The 17,099-nt window shown below is 30.9% G+C and overlaps 10 protein-coding genes across 10 annotated transcripts, besides 1 other annotated feature; 6 read left to right on the forward strand and 4 right to left on the reverse strand.

The window, feature by feature from the left end:
• Positions 1–31: 31 nt before the first annotated feature.
• TVAGG3_0250710 (protein kinase protein) lies at positions 32–1,780 on the forward strand (the record flags this gene model as incomplete). Its single annotated transcript, XM_001303604.1, has 1 exon — positions 32–1,780. One exon carries the CDS (start codon positions 32–34, stop codon positions 1,778–1,780), a length of 1,749 nt encoding a protein of 582 aa, XP_001303605.1.
• Positions 1,781–3,155: 1,375 nt separating this feature from the next.
• Positions 3,156–3,431, forward strand: TVAGG3_0250730 (uncharacterized protein; the record flags this gene model as incomplete). Its single annotated transcript, XM_001303603.1, has 1 exon — positions 3,156–3,431. One exon carries the CDS (start codon positions 3,156–3,158, stop codon positions 3,429–3,431), a length of 276 nt encoding a protein of 91 aa, XP_001303604.1.
• Positions 3,432–3,552: 121 nt separating this feature from the next.
• TVAGG3_0250740 (Potassium Channel Kv1.1, Chain A domain-containing protein) lies at positions 3,553–4,346 on the reverse strand (the record flags this gene model as incomplete). Its single annotated transcript, XM_001303602.2, has 1 exon — positions 3,628–4,341. One exon carries the CDS (start codon positions 4,339–4,341, stop codon positions 3,628–3,630), a length of 714 nt encoding a protein of 237 aa, XP_001303603.1.
• Positions 4,347–5,486: 1,140 nt separating this feature from the next.
• Positions 5,487–6,408: a mobile genetic element.
• A 798-nt stretch (positions 6,409–7,206) lies between these two features.
• On the forward strand, positions 7,207–7,631 carry TVAGG3_0250760 (uncharacterized protein; the record flags this gene model as incomplete). Its single annotated transcript, XM_001303601.2, has 1 exon — positions 7,223–7,534. The coding sequence occupies one exon, from the start codon at positions 7,223–7,225 to the stop codon at positions 7,532–7,534; it is 312 nt and encodes a 103-aa protein (XP_001303602.1).
• Positions 7,632–7,916: 285 nt separating this feature from the next.
• Positions 7,917–8,288, reverse strand: TVAGG3_0250770 (uncharacterized protein; the record flags this gene model as incomplete). The annotated part of the gene is made up of 1 exon (XM_001303600.1): positions 7,917–8,288. The coding sequence occupies one exon, from the start codon at positions 8,286–8,288 to the stop codon at positions 7,917–7,919; it is 372 nt and encodes a 123-aa protein (XP_001303601.1).
• Positions 8,289–8,401: 113 nt separating this feature from the next.
• Positions 8,402–8,823, forward strand: TVAGG3_0250780 (uncharacterized protein; the record flags this gene model as incomplete). Its single annotated transcript, XM_001303599.1, has 1 exon — positions 8,409–8,783. One exon carries the CDS (start codon positions 8,409–8,411, stop codon positions 8,781–8,783), a length of 375 nt encoding a protein of 124 aa, XP_001303600.1.
• Positions 8,824–9,175: 352 nt separating this feature from the next.
• On the forward strand, positions 9,176–10,311 carry TVAGG3_0250790 (MAP kinase kinase protein; the record flags this gene model as incomplete). The annotated part of the gene is made up of 1 exon (XM_001303598.1): positions 9,182–10,228. The coding sequence occupies one exon, from the start codon at positions 9,182–9,184 to the stop codon at positions 10,226–10,228; it is 1,047 nt and encodes a 348-aa protein (XP_001303599.1).
• A 73-nt stretch (positions 10,312–10,384) lies between these two features.
• On the forward strand, positions 10,385–10,762 carry TVAGG3_0250800 (microtubule anchoring; the record flags this gene model as incomplete). The annotated part of the gene is made up of 1 exon (XM_001303597.1): positions 10,385–10,762. The coding sequence occupies one exon, from the start codon at positions 10,385–10,387 to the stop codon at positions 10,760–10,762; it is 378 nt and encodes a 125-aa protein (XP_001303598.1).
• Positions 10,763–10,960: 198 nt separating this feature from the next.
• TVAGG3_0250810 (Tesmin/TSO1-like CXC domain-containing protein) lies at positions 10,961–11,498 on the reverse strand (the record flags this gene model as incomplete). The annotated part of the gene is made up of 1 exon (XM_001303596.1): positions 10,990–11,478. One exon carries the CDS (start codon positions 11,476–11,478, stop codon positions 10,990–10,992), a length of 489 nt encoding a protein of 162 aa, XP_001303597.1.
• Positions 11,499–12,603: 1,105 nt separating this feature from the next.
• Positions 12,604–15,925, reverse strand: TVAGG3_0250820 (5'->3' exoribonuclease family; the record flags this gene model as incomplete). The annotated part of the gene is made up of 1 exon (XM_001303595.1): positions 12,661–15,717. One exon carries the CDS (start codon positions 15,715–15,717, stop codon positions 12,661–12,663), a length of 3,057 nt encoding a protein of 1,018 aa, XP_001303596.1.
• Between the last annotated feature and the right edge of the window lie 1,174 nt (positions 15,926–17,099).

Below are 17,099 nucleotides of genomic sequence, written 5' to 3' on the forward strand. Positions count from 1 at the left end.
AATTTTGACATGCGATATTCCATACAGAGGAATGTCACAAGTTCAAGTTGCTGCAAACGTTGTAAAAAATGGAACAAGACCATTACTTCCATCAAGTGCTCCTCCAAAAATTGCAAAGATGATCAAGTTTTGTTGGGACGCTGATCCGCAAAGAAGGCCAACAATGGATTCAATTGCAAAAGCAATTGCATCAGGAGGAGTTGTTTTCCCAGGAACGAACATGTCTGATGTCTTGTCTTATCTCGGTCGATTTTCGGAAGATCCTATCGTAGCTGAAATTCAAAAATTTAAAGAATCTCAAATCTCGAAAACAGGAAGTGTTTCAAATCTTCCAAAGATTTCACCTAGACAAGATTCGATATCAAATGCACAGCATTCATTGGTTAGAGGTCAACGATCTCAGTCAATCAGTCTGATTCAATCTCCAGTAAAGAGAAGGCAATCTTACGATCCACAAAATGAAGCAAGTATTTTGGCATTAGTTGAATCTCAAAATGCTAATCAAGCATTGATTCCAGGTTTCATGATCTTACTCAAAGGAAAAGAGTATGCAAATGCAGTTTTAGAAATTGCAAGAATGTGCGTTCATGATGAATGGTGTGAAACAATCAAGAACTCAGAAATTCCTTTAATGTTATCTGAAATACTCACCAGAACTGATTCACTCTTAATGGTTGAAAAGATCTATTCTATTTTCTGTAGATTTATTTCTACAGGTTTTAATGTACCTGCGATTTATCATTCAATTTTCTCTTCATTCCAAAAATTGGGAAGCACTTCATTGACTGATATTTTGGTATTAATTCGTTCAGCACTAGAAAATGGCATCGAACCTCCAGCATCAGGTGTTTTCATGTATAAATTAGCAGCTTTTCTTCAAGCCAGTAACATGAATCTCAGAAAACAAGCTGCGAAAATATTTCTTGAAATGATTCAAAAAGCCTCATATATTTTTCATTTTGCTGTAGCAATTGATCCAGCAATTAGCAATATGATTCCAGGAGGAGAGATTTTAACAGAAGTGCTTCAAATAATTAAGATTTTAATCGAAAAAGGAAGTTTGGAAAAGGATTTCTTGAATGCCAATGGATTAAATGCATTATTACAATTGATTTTACCAAATGATGAAATCATTGAACAAATTGGAAGAAAAGATTTGGAATTGGCGTTTTGCATCTTATTATCTGTTTGTAAAATGTCTATTTCCGATGATCAACTTCTCCAATTTGTAGAATTCCTTCCCAAATCTTTGACAAAACTTAAGTCAATGGATGATCTCGCCGAATTCGTTGCGATCTCATCATTTGCATTTACAAAGACAAAATTAAGTTTGGTTATTACTACAAAATATATTGATTTCATCAAATCTTTATATAAGGTTCCTGACGCAAAGATTGTTTTAATGTCTTTGAAGTTGACGTATTTCTACCTGCAAAATGATGAAACAAAAAGCTATTTCTTTGATTCAGGAAGAGAGATCTCCATGCTGATGAACACAGATTGTGATGCAGTTTCTGCAATTGCTGCATCTTGCATGATCTATTTTTATTCTTCTCTTTCAGGCAAGAAATACTCAAAACCGTTAAACAGGGCCCTTAAAACTTTCCTTTCAGCCAATCTCTCAGAAAAGAGTAAACTCAAAGTTTATGCACTGAGATTGTTTGGAACAATTTCTCTGACATACGAAGGTGCTGATTTTCTGGAGATTTTCAATTATCCAACTCAAGTCAAAGAATTGATAAATTTCTTGCTTTTCATGTCTTCAGTGCTTTTGTTGTAACTTATCCAATGTCAAAGTCAGGTTTATCTTCTGTTACTTTGGCAATAAATTCTCTTTCAGATTCAAAATTGATGCCATACCCTTTGTTAATGCTTTCATCACTTATAGTATGTCCTAATGTTGTTGTGAAAATCGCACCAAAAGTATCATTGGTGATTGATCTATTTGAAAAATGCGGCTTGGAACATAAGAACCTGATAATTCAAGCATTGACAAAAATCTATAGTACTCAAGAAGCAAGAGATTATCTCAATGAAGGAGATTCTCTTCAGAGATTATTTAACAAGGCAGATGAGTTTAATAACTCAGAATACTTGTTTTCCTTTATTGAATTGATTGAAGCAGCCACAGGTACTCAAAAAGGCCTCCAAGCTGCATCGAACTCAAGCATTGAAGAATTCTTAAAGAATTCAATGACAAAGAAGGATATTTCAGTGACTGAAAAGTTTTATATCAATAGAATTAATGTCAGACTCAATAGTTTGAAGAAAAAATTATAAAAACAAGTGATATTGTTTTATAATTAGAAAGTAATGAAATGTTATTAATTTAATTATGCGAATAAACTAATATTTTTTTATGAATTAGATTGCAGGTATTTTGTAGCTTATCAAGAAATGTGTTATTGATTGCATTCAATGAGTTTATAGAGAATGTGAGGAAGAATAAAAATTACATTTTGGAATAATATAGGATTTAAGCTTTCTTAGAAGTAAACATTTGTAAGAAATGTTCGATGGTTTCTTGGCTCTTAGCAACTAACTGGATTTAAAGGTTAAATTTTAAATAAGTTAATAAATTCTAGAGTTTTTGATGCAGTAATGAATTACAAGGGGGTATGAATTGTCAAAAAGGATAGCGTTAGATATTATATTTGATTTTCTTTTGATTTAACTTGAATTTTGATGGAAATATTCTTAAATAGCAAATTTGCTCGGAGAAACAAGCTTGTTTATAAGAATGAATGATTCTGACAAATTGCTAAAATTCCAAATTTTTTTCAAATCTTAGGAAATAAGAACAATAATCTAGAATCCTTCATTGGAAATTATGAATCTCAAAAATTTTTGGAATTATTTTATATGAAATGGTATTAAGATTAGATTTTTTAGGATATTTTATGGGATTTAGGTAATTTTAGAACGATAAATAGTGGAAATAAAATAGGACAATACTTTTTATCATATTAAAATACAATAATTAATTGAATTTTTATATCAAAATTTAAATTCCTGAAGTATTTTTAATATATTCAAAGGAAAATGCATCCTATTTAGATCAATTAATTAAAATCCTTTATCGAATTTGCTGAATCATTGTATTTGTTTGGTGATTGGTGTCACTTTTTTAATAAATTTTTAAAAATTTTTAAAGAATGATTCGCGATTGGGAGAATTTTGATAAATATTATCCTGATCGCGAGGTTCTCCAGCCGATTGCCCTTTCATATCTATCGGCGAAACACGGAATAGGTATTATGCCTGATGATCTTCCTCCGGATGAATCAACTCCGGCTGTCATTCCTACCGGTATTTTTACACAAAAAGAACTATTTGCCTATGAGCATCAGAGAAATAATAGATTGTTTGCACTACCATACCATGTTTTTTCAGAAGAAGTAGAAGCACCAGAAAATGATAAAAATTGTTAGTATTTTATTATACAAAACGAAAATATCGGGATTAGTCAATATTCCAGAGATATTTACGATTTTTTTTAAAAATATTTACAAAATATAATGTTTTTACAACTTATTTAAGGCCAATGACTATAAAAAAAGAAAGTTTTGTATCAAAGTAAGATTTCGTTTACCATTATACAATGCAAATTAAAGTTTAAAATAAAATTTATTTAATCCACTTTGGCTTAGATTTTTCAAATGCCTTTCTTTTATCTTCCGTATTATAATCGAAAAGCAATTTATTCAAAGCAGCAAGTTCTTCTTCATCTGCTTCGAAGTCACCCAAGAAGGCTGTAATATCTGAAATGAGTTTATCAATAGGTAACTGAACTTGTCTTATGATTGCAGCAAATGCCATGACATCATATGAATCAGAAAGTGTCTGAATGTCGTATGAATTGTAATTCTTAATAATGAATTGAGATAGATATGGTAATTGATCCTCTATCTGATTGTCATAACATTGATTGACTAAATTAATATAAAGGTTTGGATCGGTGATAGAATTAATTTGATTTTGTAACTCAATTTTAAGAACATCAATCATGTAGTATGTTGCAATTTTAAGAAGAGCCATTGTTTCGTCAAATTCATAGCTGATCTGACCATTGTACAAGTATCTAAGAACTCTGCGGAGCAAATTCATTGGATTAACTGTGGCATAGAATACTCTTTCTTTATCTTCTCTCATTTGTGATGTAAATGAGTCGTAGAAAAATCTTGATCCATTAGCAAGAACAAGTACATGAGCTTTTACTGAATCTGTGGGGTGATCTTCTTTCGCTCCAAAATATATCATGCAGTCGGAAAGATAGCCTGTGTTAAAAAAGCTAGAAAAGTCGAAGAGAGGGCTGATTTGAATCTCCTCAATTGTATCCATTTAGGGAAAATGTTTCCAAAAAAACCGTCAGCTGAACAAATTTTTTATTACATTGCAATATTTAAAAGAACTAATATTGGTATGTCTAAATTCCAAAATTTTTGGTTGAAATATAATTGATCATGTAAAAGTGCCAAATTCCAACATTTATTCGAATTTATCTGTCAGTTCTCTGACTTATTAATCCTTATTATGTTTGATAAACATTTGAGTGTGTTACAACAGAGACAAGCCACAGAAACATGCCCCATAAATACCCTAGTATTAACCCAATATCCTAAATATATTCAATATTATATTAATCTATGTAGGATATTCTAAATTCACATATGTTGTATGTATGACAATTGATATTCTTAATTTCTCACTCATTGATGTTTTAATTTCAATAATATTAATTTTATTTATTTTTTGTATTTTAAAATGAGACCATATTATGATTACTCATGATCCTGGATTAAGGTTCTAAATCCCTCAACCCTATGTTGAGTATGTTTCAATACTTCCTTATTGATAAGTTGAGCATTATGTTTTAACTCTAAAAACAGATAGTTATCAGTTATGAACTATCATATTCAGATGAAAATACATTATAATATTTACATATCTTATCTTTTTTATTCTTGTTTTTGTTCAACTGAATTTACATAGATAACAGTCACTTCATGCTTCTTCTGAACTCATGTACAATAGTAAAAGTGCATAGCAAGTAATTTAAATTTGATATCCGATATTTATTAGAGAAATCGGTATATTTCATTTCCTATAAGGGTTTCGTTTTGCTAAAATTGTCACTTTTATAGCATATTTGTTTTTGGATGTTTTGCGAAACCAAAAAAAAACTATGATATACAATGTGTGTGTAAAGAAAATACTTTATTTACTAGTTAAAAAATCATTTGGTATTGATCAAGTTATTTTTTCTGGATAAGATATTATATGGATAATTGGATAGAAAATACAATTATATAATCTTGTCCCTGGTTTAATTAAGCTAATTGTCATCAGAAACTTGTAATTTTTATGAATTTCAGATTTTCTTTTCATTACTGCTTTTCTTAATAGGTCAAGTTCTTATTTACGTTATAAAGTATGATATTTACAAATATCAAGTTATCATGTTTTTTGAGAAATTATGAGAAACAAAAGGTGACCAAACTATTTTTTGAAAGTCCGCCATAACTTTAATGGTACTATTTCAGCGTGTACAATGAATACAAAAATTCTAAGAGTGCCACATAAAATAGTACTTTAGACTTGAGTTAATGCTACCAAGCAAATGTTAAAAAGATGACTTTAGTGTTTTGATAATCAAAGATTAAAATCATTATTGTCTAAATCAATAATCATAACGACAGAAGTTAATATTTTTTCATCAGTGCTTTAAATCCACTTTTAAAAGTATACCTCAAAAATCAAAATATCAAAAAAAATTGGCCGATAGGTTTGGCTTTAATTTTTGTCTGCTTTTATGATTTGATATGGATGTTATAATTTTAAAAGTTGAGCCAAATTCACCAATAGATTTTTGAGATTTGCAAATACTCAATAATTTTCAGCGTGTTATCTTTTATTAAAAGAACTATTTGGTTTCAGTATCATATAAATTGATATTTACTTTCTATTTGAACCTTCATTTAGCTAATGATTTAATAATACAGATTTCATCTAGTCCTTATAAGAGAATTTTGAATTTGTTATAATAAAAAAACAAACATATATAGCTTACACTTCTATAATAAAGATACCTTTTATAGAAATCAGTATGAAATGTGTTTTGGCTTATTGGAAGCATATCAGACATAATCGCCATAATCAAAAAATCTATATACCCAATAAGTAATAAATTTGTCGATATAGATTTTCCATAAAATTAGTTTTTAGTCTGATCTTAAAATAAATTTAATTTTTTATAAAAAAAATCACATTTAAAAGTACCTTTTTAGTAGCTCGAAATCCTGTTGGTGGATTTGGGGCGTACTTCAAAATTAGCTTTTCTTCTACATATGCAAGCTATATTTTAAATATGGAGCAAATCGGATCGGCGAAAGGAGTTTAGTTACCTTTTGAGAAACAAACAAAAATGAAAAAGATAGGAATAGCAATGAATAGTGATGTGGGTATAGAAAATGTAAGAGATATGAATGCAAAGCAATCAGTATTTAGGATATTGACCATAGATTTCGAAAAAAAAATGCTGCATATTGAGCGAAAACTATGATTATATTATAAGGCTGTCATTTAAAGCATAATGAAACTATTCCCTTTTCATTTTAATCGAATAAGATAGTAAAGATTTTTGAATTAGCTAGAAACTGATGAGATGTTTTCACAAATCAGATTTTTAATCTCTATAATGCATAATTCACTCAATATCTCAATTTTGATATTGCGAGATATTTTTGCTATCGGTTTCGCAATTTTGACACAATAGCAAGAGGGTTCTATAAGCATTATTATCAACGTAGAATTTGAATATCATATCAGAAAATGTCGCAAATCTGACATTTACCCGACCAAATAGCAAAAATAATTGAATACTTTTCGCAAAAACTTTAAAAATCGATAAAAATATGAAATATAGATATTAAAGAGACTTTTTATATAATATTCATAAAGATTTTCCAAAAATATGATACCGCAAAATTAAAAAAGTGACGTCTTGAGTGGAGTCAAAGGTCGAAATTGCTAGCTAAATGTTTTTTAGCGAAATTGCGTATTGTACGTTTTTTTCGCAAAACGAAACCCTTATTTCCTATCAAATAGTTTCATAAATGCAATATCAAAAATTGATTTTAGATATTCAATTCCCCCAGGAAAAGTGACGATCAAAACACGAACAGAGTTTGTAAACTGACGATAGGGTATGACGATCAACAGAATGGATCAAGTTATTACTGGCCTCAAAGCTAATAAAGTAAAGGCCCAAGAAATTATCGACAAAGCAAATGCTAACCATGCAAAAATGATTGCTGCTATTCCAGATGAAACAAAGGAACAAGTCGAATCCATCAAAGTTCAAAATAGGAACACATTAAAAGAACTCCAAGATTCTCTTGATAAGAAAAATAAAAAGAAGGAAGAGGGTTTGAAGAAAGATACATCAAAGCAAATCTCCAAGTTACAGAAAAATCAAGAAAAGCACATGGAAGAAATTGTTGAAACATTATACAAGAAAGTTGTTACAGTTTAGACTTGATAAGTCTCTTCGTGTACTATTACAATATCGTTTGAAAGTTATAATAAAAAATTATCCTCTCCATCTTTAATTAAATCATTGTTTTTAGAAAAGCTAAATATAAATCAAACTTATTCATATTACTTATGTATAATTTTCGTGATTATATTTCTATTCATCAGGTATCTTTTAAACCTAGCTCATTTTTGATATGAAAAGAATTAGAAGATAAAGGGAGCTTCTTTTCTCATCTTTATCTCATAAACATTAAAAAATCAATTATCAAAATAAAAAAAAGTTAACATGATTTAATATAGAAAGCTCTATTTTATGCAATGCATTAAGTACACTAAACATAATAAGTATTGATATTCGTAACAATTTGAATTCTATGAAGTTAATTGGATTTGTAAGTGAAAAGATCATCGCAATTTACTCCAGAAATGTCTATATCGCATATATATGATGCATTTGTTTTAACAGGTGTATATCTGTAATTGGATGATGAATATGAAGTGGTTGATTCTGGAGCTTTTCCTGTCGTTGGAGTTGGCTTTAGAAACGCTTCCATTTCACTATTTTTAGGAGCATAGATTTCAACACTATCTTTTTTAGATCCTAAACCTTTCAATCCTCCTGTAGTACCAGAACTCTTTGTATGAAGGGTTCCGAGAGTGAGTTTTGTTTCACTCTTAGGAGCTGATGAATCTGTGGAAGCTGAACCTTCAGGTTTGGATGTCATCAATGACACTTTTTTGCCCTCTTGCATTTGATGAAATTTTAACTAAAAAAAGTTTACATTTAAAAGTGTTAGTGAGATAAAAAACATGATTTCGCTCAGATTTTGAGTTGAAAAAAATCGTCATGGAAAATATATTGCAACAAAAATATGGGTTGCTGCAGCTCAAAAATACCCAATGTAGAAGGATATAAAGCTTATGGAAAGATGGTAATTCCCGCACAAGAATCTATTGATTTTATTATTCGACAAGGTCAAAAAACAGATAGTTTCGTAAAAGAAAATGTTGCAACACCTCTCTTAAAAGGTGTTAATTTTGCAACAGTAGGAGATAATGACGAGGAAGATAATAACGAATCTGATTCTGTTGATGACGAAGCAATAGAAAAATTACTCAACGATAATAAGGAAGAAGAGTCCGAACATGAAAAAGAAATTAATGATCAAAATACTGTTACACGATTTAGAGAAGTCAAAAGTGATGACGAAAATGTAAATTCGGAAGATGAAAAAGATGAAATATAATTTGATACTATAATTTTTGCTCTATGCGATAATATAATGTTACATGTCTTGTTCTATATTTTATTACTTATTTTAAATTTAATGATTTAAATATTTCGAACGATTTTTTCCACAATATCACCGCTCTTTCATTGATAACATAAAGATAATTTACTTCTTATAACTAGAGGTTCTGTGAGCATATTTAATACGATATATCTTATTGATAAAAGTGGAATCGCATATCTTTGTGAGAACAATGCCTGATTCAAGTAATTTAACTCGAGTGAAGGAAAATTTACAGTTGTGTTACAATACTGGTCGATCAATTAGGATGTAATGGCTAAAAAGCCTTTTGACTACTTTACAAATAGACGTTAATAAATTTATTCTATTTTTTTACACTATAGAAAAAAATAATGTCGATCTACAATCGAAGGAAAGGCAACACATTGCCAAAGCTCGATTCGGATTCAGGATTTTTTTCTAATGTCGATAAAACAGCTGATCCATTGAGAGAATCAACTGATTTTGGAGATATCAAAACCAAATCAGATGGAACAATGCTTTTTACTGACGAATATCCACGTATTTGCCTTGATGACTTGAATGTTAAAGAACTTATAGGAGCAGGCACCCAAGGAACCGTTTCAGATGTAATTCATATTCCTTCAGGCCGCGAATTTGCAATGAAAAATATTCATGTTATCGACAAAACTACACTTCAGAAAACTATTGACGAAATTCATTCTTTGAGAAAGCTTAAACATACGAACGTTGTCCAACTTTTCACTGTTTTCTATCAGAAAGGAGATATTCATATTTTAATGGATTTAGTTCGTGGTGCATCACTTGGCGATTATATTAAAGTCGTCCCAGTTGTTCCAGAAAAAGCCCTAGGTCAAATCGCAATTCAATGTCTCAGCGGCTTACTCTTCATGCGTAAAAACCATATCCTCCATCGTGATCTTAAACCATCCAATGTAATGGTTGCCCTTGATGGATCTGTTAAAATTGCAGATTTTGGACTTGCACGCCAACTTCGCGCAACTGGTGATCTTGCCAAGTCGTTTACAGGTACAATGTCATACATGTCACCAGAACGCATTCGCGAAGATAATTACGGCCTTAAAAGCGATGTTTGGTCTCTTGGTGTTATTTTATATCAATGCGCAATTGGTAAATTCCCATTTGGTGGTATGAAGATAGCCTTTTGGGATGTCAACTTCGACTCTTCTGATGAGGTCGATGTTAAATTACCTCCAGAATGTTCAGAGAATATGAGAGATTTTATTTCAAGATGCTTAGAAGTAGACACAAATGCAAGAGCTTCTATTGAAGAACTAGTTGAGCATCCATGGGCAAAAGAATTCTCGGGAATTAGAGAATTTGCAGATCTCGTTTCCTGGGTAGCAGATGCAGAGCAAAAGAGGAAGGCTGCAAAGCCCGTAAGTGAAAGCAAATAATTAATTTCTTTTTTTAATTAAATAATTTATGGAATTGTTGATTTCAATTGTTTATATTATTTTTTAATAACTATTCTTATTCATTGTCAAATATAATTGACTTTAAATCGATTTTCAGGAATTGTCGGTTTTCTTTTTTTCTGTCACGTTTTAAAAATGAGTACAAAAGGTATAAGTGATCAAGCTGTTGATAGATTAGAAGAATCCGGCTATCTTATGAACGTGCGTTCTGAAATGAAAGCAGAAATTATGAAATGCTTAGTCGAAATGGAAAATCAAGGCGAATTACCTCCTCATCTTCGCATAAAACGTTTCACACCAACAACAGATGAAGATGCAAATGCACTTGCTTATATTGCGGAATTCATGAAATTCCATGGACTTGAACATTCACTAGAATGCCTCAAAGCTGAAACAAATGGAGAAATATTACAAATTCGAAGCGGAAGCAATATGAGTGAACTTGCTACAGCAATTGCAAGTCATGATGCTAGTGGAAATGGACCTAATCCTTTGCTTGCTGATTATAAGTAATCGTTATTATTTTGTATAATAAATAAAATTTCAAGTTTGTTTACTTCGTGAATACTATGATTTTTTTGGTGTTTAGTCATATAACTTCTAATTTGATGTTGTGAAAAAAAAAATTTGATATCAAATTAATCAAACAAGAAATATCTTTAAATATCTTTAAATATAAGATTAAAACACAATTATTTGCATAAATTCAAAAAACAAGATTCTCTTGATTAATCAAAAAATTATTTTTCCAATCGATTTTGAATTTGTTGTAGGATATCTTGAAACTCGGCAGCAACTGAATTCTCAACTGCTTCTTCAAATGTATTAGGATCTTTTGCAGTTTTTAATGATTCATTGGCAGCCGAAAGTATGGTAGCAATCGATAATTCTAATACTTTTGGTGTTAATACAGATGCAAGAGGCTTTTCTTCTTTTTCTAAAGTGAATGGCTCTGTATCTACTGAATTTGTTAACATTGCAAAATTACTAATGGCTGTATATTCTTCTTGATTAATAGAATCATCTGATGTAAAGGCTAAAGGATTTTCTAATAAATGCTGTTCAAAGGAAGCGACTCTTTCTTGTTCATATTCTTTTTTATTACGACATTTTTGACATTTGCAGCCATCACAGCAGTATTTAGAATGCAAAAAGCATGGACACGTAGTAGATAAACAGTTTCCTTCACAATTGCAACAGCTCGCGCACTTTGGCTCAGTTTGCTCCATTAATAAACGTACACTTTCAAGTGTCATTTTCATGAGAAATATTTCTCAATCGATGAGCGATAAATAAGTTGAATATTTATTGGGAAATTTATCTCAGAAACAAAAGAGCGTCCGAGAATTCAGAAAGTGCTTTGTTAATTAGAAGATTCGCAATTTTGAGACATTTTTGCAGGCGTGCAGCTAGTGAAAAATATTTGAATCAAAAATAATCATATGTGCCTGAATTTACGTTTGTAAACTTGTAATTATACCTTTTTTGACAAGCACGAGTATTAAAAATTATAATTATTATTATAATTTGAATTATTATTATAATTATTATTATAATATGAAATTCATAATTTTATTTCTAACAAATATGAATTTTATTAGTCAAAAAATATTAAATTCATTAAAAAAATAAAGGTAAGGGTCTGTTTGAAAAATTTGTAATATTTAGATATCTAAATAAAAGTTTTCAAATTTAATTTCGTACGCTTTACAACTGGAATAATCAAAAAATAATTAATATAAAAACATCTAAGAGAAATAAGAGTTAGTTTATTAACAAATATCAAAATACATTTCGAAACACGTGTAAAATAAATTCAGAAAATTTACCAATTAACAAGTAAATTGAATTTATGTTAATTAATTTCTAGTATAAATTTCTAAAAAATTGTCAGAAACTTTTTTAAACACGCAGTGACGGAGATTAATTGAAAAAATTATGTTTTTCACTTTTTTGGAATCAATCTTTTTATATATAAATGAAATTTTTCGAATTTTTATAAAAAATTGAAAAGTGTGAACGAAAATTATAGAGCGAAATTTCAATTATCGTTTTACAATAAAAAATTATTATTATTTTTTTATTAGATATTTTAAACTAATTAAAAAATTAATTAATTTTTTCAACTAATTTATGACAATTTTAATTGTTAACAAAAAAAAAGAATTTTAATGCGTGTTTTAAAAAAATTTTAACAATTTTTTTGGAAATAGATTTCTATTATAGAAAAGCAAAAAATAAAAATAAATTAAATGCTTTTATTATTATTATTTACGCACAGTATTTTGCTTCGAATATTTTTCTAATATCTAAAAAAAAAGTTAATATACATATATAGTTTTTTTCTATATATTAGCACCCTTAACAATTTAAACAAATTAAATATAAAAAAAGTTTCAAAAAATATATATTTAAAGGCATATAACTTCTCTTTCCATAAGTCTCATTCCGCGGTTAGTCTTGAGTTTTCCATCAAGCTTTGTTCCGCATGCTAAAATCTCATCACAAACAATTGAAATGGTTCCATTTTGATTGTCAATTGCACAGACTGATGCATAAGTTCCAAATGGGACGCTGCCGCTTGGTGCGACAGAAATAATGCGCGATCCAATCTGCAAATTCTTTCCATTAATAATTGGTCTCTGGCCACTCTTACGTAGCATTGATGTGAAAAGTACATGCTCGAGTTTAGTGACATTAGTCCAAACCTTGAACTTTGTTAAAGCTTCTTCAATTTTAGCAACACCCGATGAAGACAAGCTGACATTTGTTGCAGGAACTAGTGGTGCTTTGGCAGCTGGAGAATTTTGAGTGAGCCATTGAATGAATTGCTCCTTTTTGAATTCAGTATCATCTCCAGGGAATAAATCTTGATAATTAAGATTCAATCTGAAATCTTTCTTTTCAGCTACAGCTTTCATCATTAATTCTTTCAGTTTTCCTGCCTTCTGGAAATACGTTGGGATCAATCTTGCAGCGTCATGTGTTATCCAAATGTCACTTCTTCCCTTAGACTCATCAAAAACAATTTTTGCGTATCCATCGACAACCTGACGTCTATTGGCCGAGAATAAAGACAATGCAATATTTGTTCCTTCGCAGTTAACTTCTGAAAGGCAATGTTGCAAAGCCTTGAATGAAATATTATTTGCTCTAAGTAAGTTTCCGATAGGAGTCCATTCTCTGTTATCGTCGTCAACGATCTTTCTGATACTTGGTTGGCTTCTTTCTACGACAGCAAGATCGGCTGATTCCTCGTAAAGGGCGGTGATTGTTGCCTTGCAGCCCTGTCCTTCACCTTTAACTAAGACAACTTCTTCACCAATCTGGAAAGGTTCTGCTTTTGGCTCTTCGTACCTCAAACCAATAGATTCTTCTGTGATTGGGAGCATTGTAGTTGTTGGGAAGAGCTCTGTCTTTGTGTCGAAATCAAGGATGGAGCCATCATTTGTGCAGTAAACCAATGGCTTAACAACAAGGAAACATGTAATTTGGATCTCGAGGGCTCGTGATTTAAGAAGGAAATCTTGTCTGTTTTCTGCAGGGAAGTCGATAGACTCTGGTCTTGGCTTGATCACACCTTTCTCATCGAAGTATTCCTCTTTATCAATTGCTCCAACAACCAAAGCTGGGCGTAAATAAGGATATCCCATCAATATTTGCTTGTTCAAGAGTGGCAAGCAGTCTTTGCATTTCATCTCTTTTCCTGGATTGATCTTAACAACGAGTGAAGCATTATGAGATGGGTATTCGAAGATTTTGACTGGAACATTACGAATTTCGATTGTGTATGGAAGAGTGTTGAATGTAGGAGTACAATCAGGTGCAATTTCTGTCATATCAACTGATTCAAATGTTTGGCCGGTCGAAACTTTGAATGACTTAGGTTCAAGTCCAATGAATTCGACTGGATCATCAAGTCTGTTTCTCTTCAAATCTTCGGCATCAACCTGTGAAATTACAGATTCATAGGCTTCTTGGATAGCCGCATAGTCGAGAATAGGAAGGACGACAACGGCATGGTATTCTGCCTTCTTTCCGTTGAGATCTGTCTCGAATTTTTCTGGATAGAATTTTGCGATTGGTGATGGAGCTTTCATGAGGTTTGCAAGAGGTTCTGGCATAAGATGAGCTGATTGTGGTGGGAAGATGGAAAGTTGTTGCAAGAATGGAAGATTTGGCTTGCCTGTTTCGAACTCCGGTTTGTATTCGTCAATGAATGGAATAACAACTTCAAGAGGTGGAGCATACAAATATGGATAAGACCAGGTCCAAGAAATGCATCCAGAGTTATAATAACGGAGAACCCAATAAAATGCATCGAGAATTGACTTGGACATCTCGCGGCAAAGACCTAAGTAGTCCTTTTGCGATTCTTCTGGATACTTACTCTCGAGATAGCTCTTGTTAGCTTCTGAGAACTTATCAGATAGTTCTTCTTCTGGAATCTCATTCTTGATACCATAATTTTGACGGCATTTGTCAACAACCATTGATAAGAAGATTTTGAGATTCTGAAAGTCGAAATTGCCATCAACAACAATATGTGACTTTGTTTCATCGCGGAACTTTCTATATTGGTCGATGACATCGTTGTAATCACCAGAACGGATGTCAATATCTGTAAAGGATGGAATAAAGTCGTTTCCAATGAGGAATGAAATTGCAATGAAATCATCAATTACTTTTTCGATTTCGTCAATGCCGCATCCGAAATCTAATAAAAGATATTCACGTAAGAGAGGGAAATGTATTAATTCAAATGCATCAAATGAATAATTAGTTATAGCAGTCTTAGCTTCAAATGGAGAGAGTGATTTTTGGAAGTTGGCCGCATCGGCTTCACGAAGGAGAAGGATGTTCTTTTCGTGTGTCTGAAGGCCAAGGAAAATAAGATCTGCATCTGTGGAGTAAAGGCAATGAACTAAGTCTGGATCCCAGTCAGAAATTGCTCTGCCTTCACGAATGAAATCAAGTATTTTGTGTTCACCTTCGCCAGCCACAAATGAGGAACTGTAAATTACGCGTGGACGAGACCAGGTGCGATCCTTTTCTCTTTTATCTTTAATGAATTCCATTAATGCATCATTCAATTTATCCATAAAGACTGTGCCGGGTGAAATTTGGGTACGATCAAAGCTATTCATTGAATGGTCACGTGCTGCTAAGTATCTACGGCTTCTCTGTTGAGATGCTTTTGCATTTGGTGCTGGTCCATCTACAGCAATGAAAATCAAGTCAGTTGGACGACATATTTGTACAAGCATGTCAGTATATCTAAATATTTCTGCTTTTAATGCAGGAGTCAAATCTTCATTTCCAGTTCCTGTGGCAGCTAAAGCTTTATAGAAAATGCCATTCATATCAATATATAGTCTATTGATAATTGGACGCGATGGGTCTGCCATTTTTCTGCGAACCATTGGATAGCGTTGAACCATCCATCGGTAAAATCCTGGAACACCCATATTTACTGTATCAAGAAAAGTGACATAAAGTATAGCGAATGGACTATGTTATTTTTGACTACATTGTAGATAATTAAATATGAGTTCAACAAAATTACTTAAAATTTAGACAATATCAAAAAGAAATTATCTTTTTTACCAATTTATCATTGATCAAGTTAGCAATTAAATTACAAGCATATCGTAAAGCTCTTGCTTTTTGATGTTGTCATTATACCCATCTCTGAAAAACAACTTTAATTCCTTGGGAAATTTTGAATATTGAAATGAAAGTATCTCATGTTAAAATGCTATGATATCCGTTTTACCATGGTTCGGCTTTGATTAAGATCATTTAACAGTTGTATGCAGCACACGCCGCCAAAAAATTAAGAGCTTAAGACCCGATTTTCTCGTAAATTTTGTTCCCGTTTGTTCTTTTTATTCATTTGCCCAATTTATTTGCGCATGTCTTAATTAACAAAACATCTTCATACGTTAAGAGTGGTTGATGACAAAAAGTTTTCTCGTATTCAATATTGCAAAGAAATTCATTGAAATCGCCAAACCTTTCAATTACTAGTCATAACAAATTATGATTTTCATATGTTAAGGATGTCAATTTGGAAGAAAAGTGAGAAAATTCCTAAAATGCTAAAAATGAATTTTCCAAACGTATTTTTTTATCTCATTTTTTTTGATTTTGAAAAAAATTTGGAGAGAAGAACTCTTCGTTTTTGAATTTTATCACGATGGTTTTAAAGTATATTAGACACATGTATTGGTATTACTATTTTTGTATATTTTGAGAGAAAATCCCTAAAAAGTGAGAAAATCTAAGACGGTTTGAGAAAATATATAAACTATTGAAAATTTGAATTAAACTTCTAATTTGGAAAAAAGAAATTTGGAAAGAAGAAAATTCAAAAATCGAGATTTAGACTCAGCATCAAATGGAGAACAAAATGTTTCTTCATATGAAGGAAAAAAATTTTCTTGTGAAGAAATAGAGTTTTTAAAATTTTATTGTATGTAATGAAATAAACAAATATTAAAATTATTTTTTGATAACAAGAAAATTCCCAATAGAAAATATTTGAGAGAAAGAAAAAAAGAAAATTGAAAAATATTACTCTCCTTTATATTTCATGAGATTTTAAATTTATTCTCATAAAATTGACAATTTTATACGTTTAGATGAAAATAAGTGATTTTGGTTGAAATAGAAATTATTATTTGCTTACAGCTATCAAATAGATTTTTGCTATTTTGATTAAAATTTGTTAATCAAATTAATAAATTTTTTCTAAATATCTTAAATATCTGGATCACTCACATATACAATGAATTGAACGATAAAAATAATACAAACTCAACTAAGTTTCCTGTCTTTCAACTAAAAA

The sequence above is a fragment of the Trichomonas vaginalis genome, chromosome IV (genome assembly GCF_026262505.1).
Source record: "Trichomonas vaginalis G3 chromosome IV, whole genome shotgun sequence".
Taxonomy (NCBI): Eukaryota; Parabasalia; order Trichomonadida; family Trichomonadidae; genus Trichomonas; species Trichomonas vaginalis.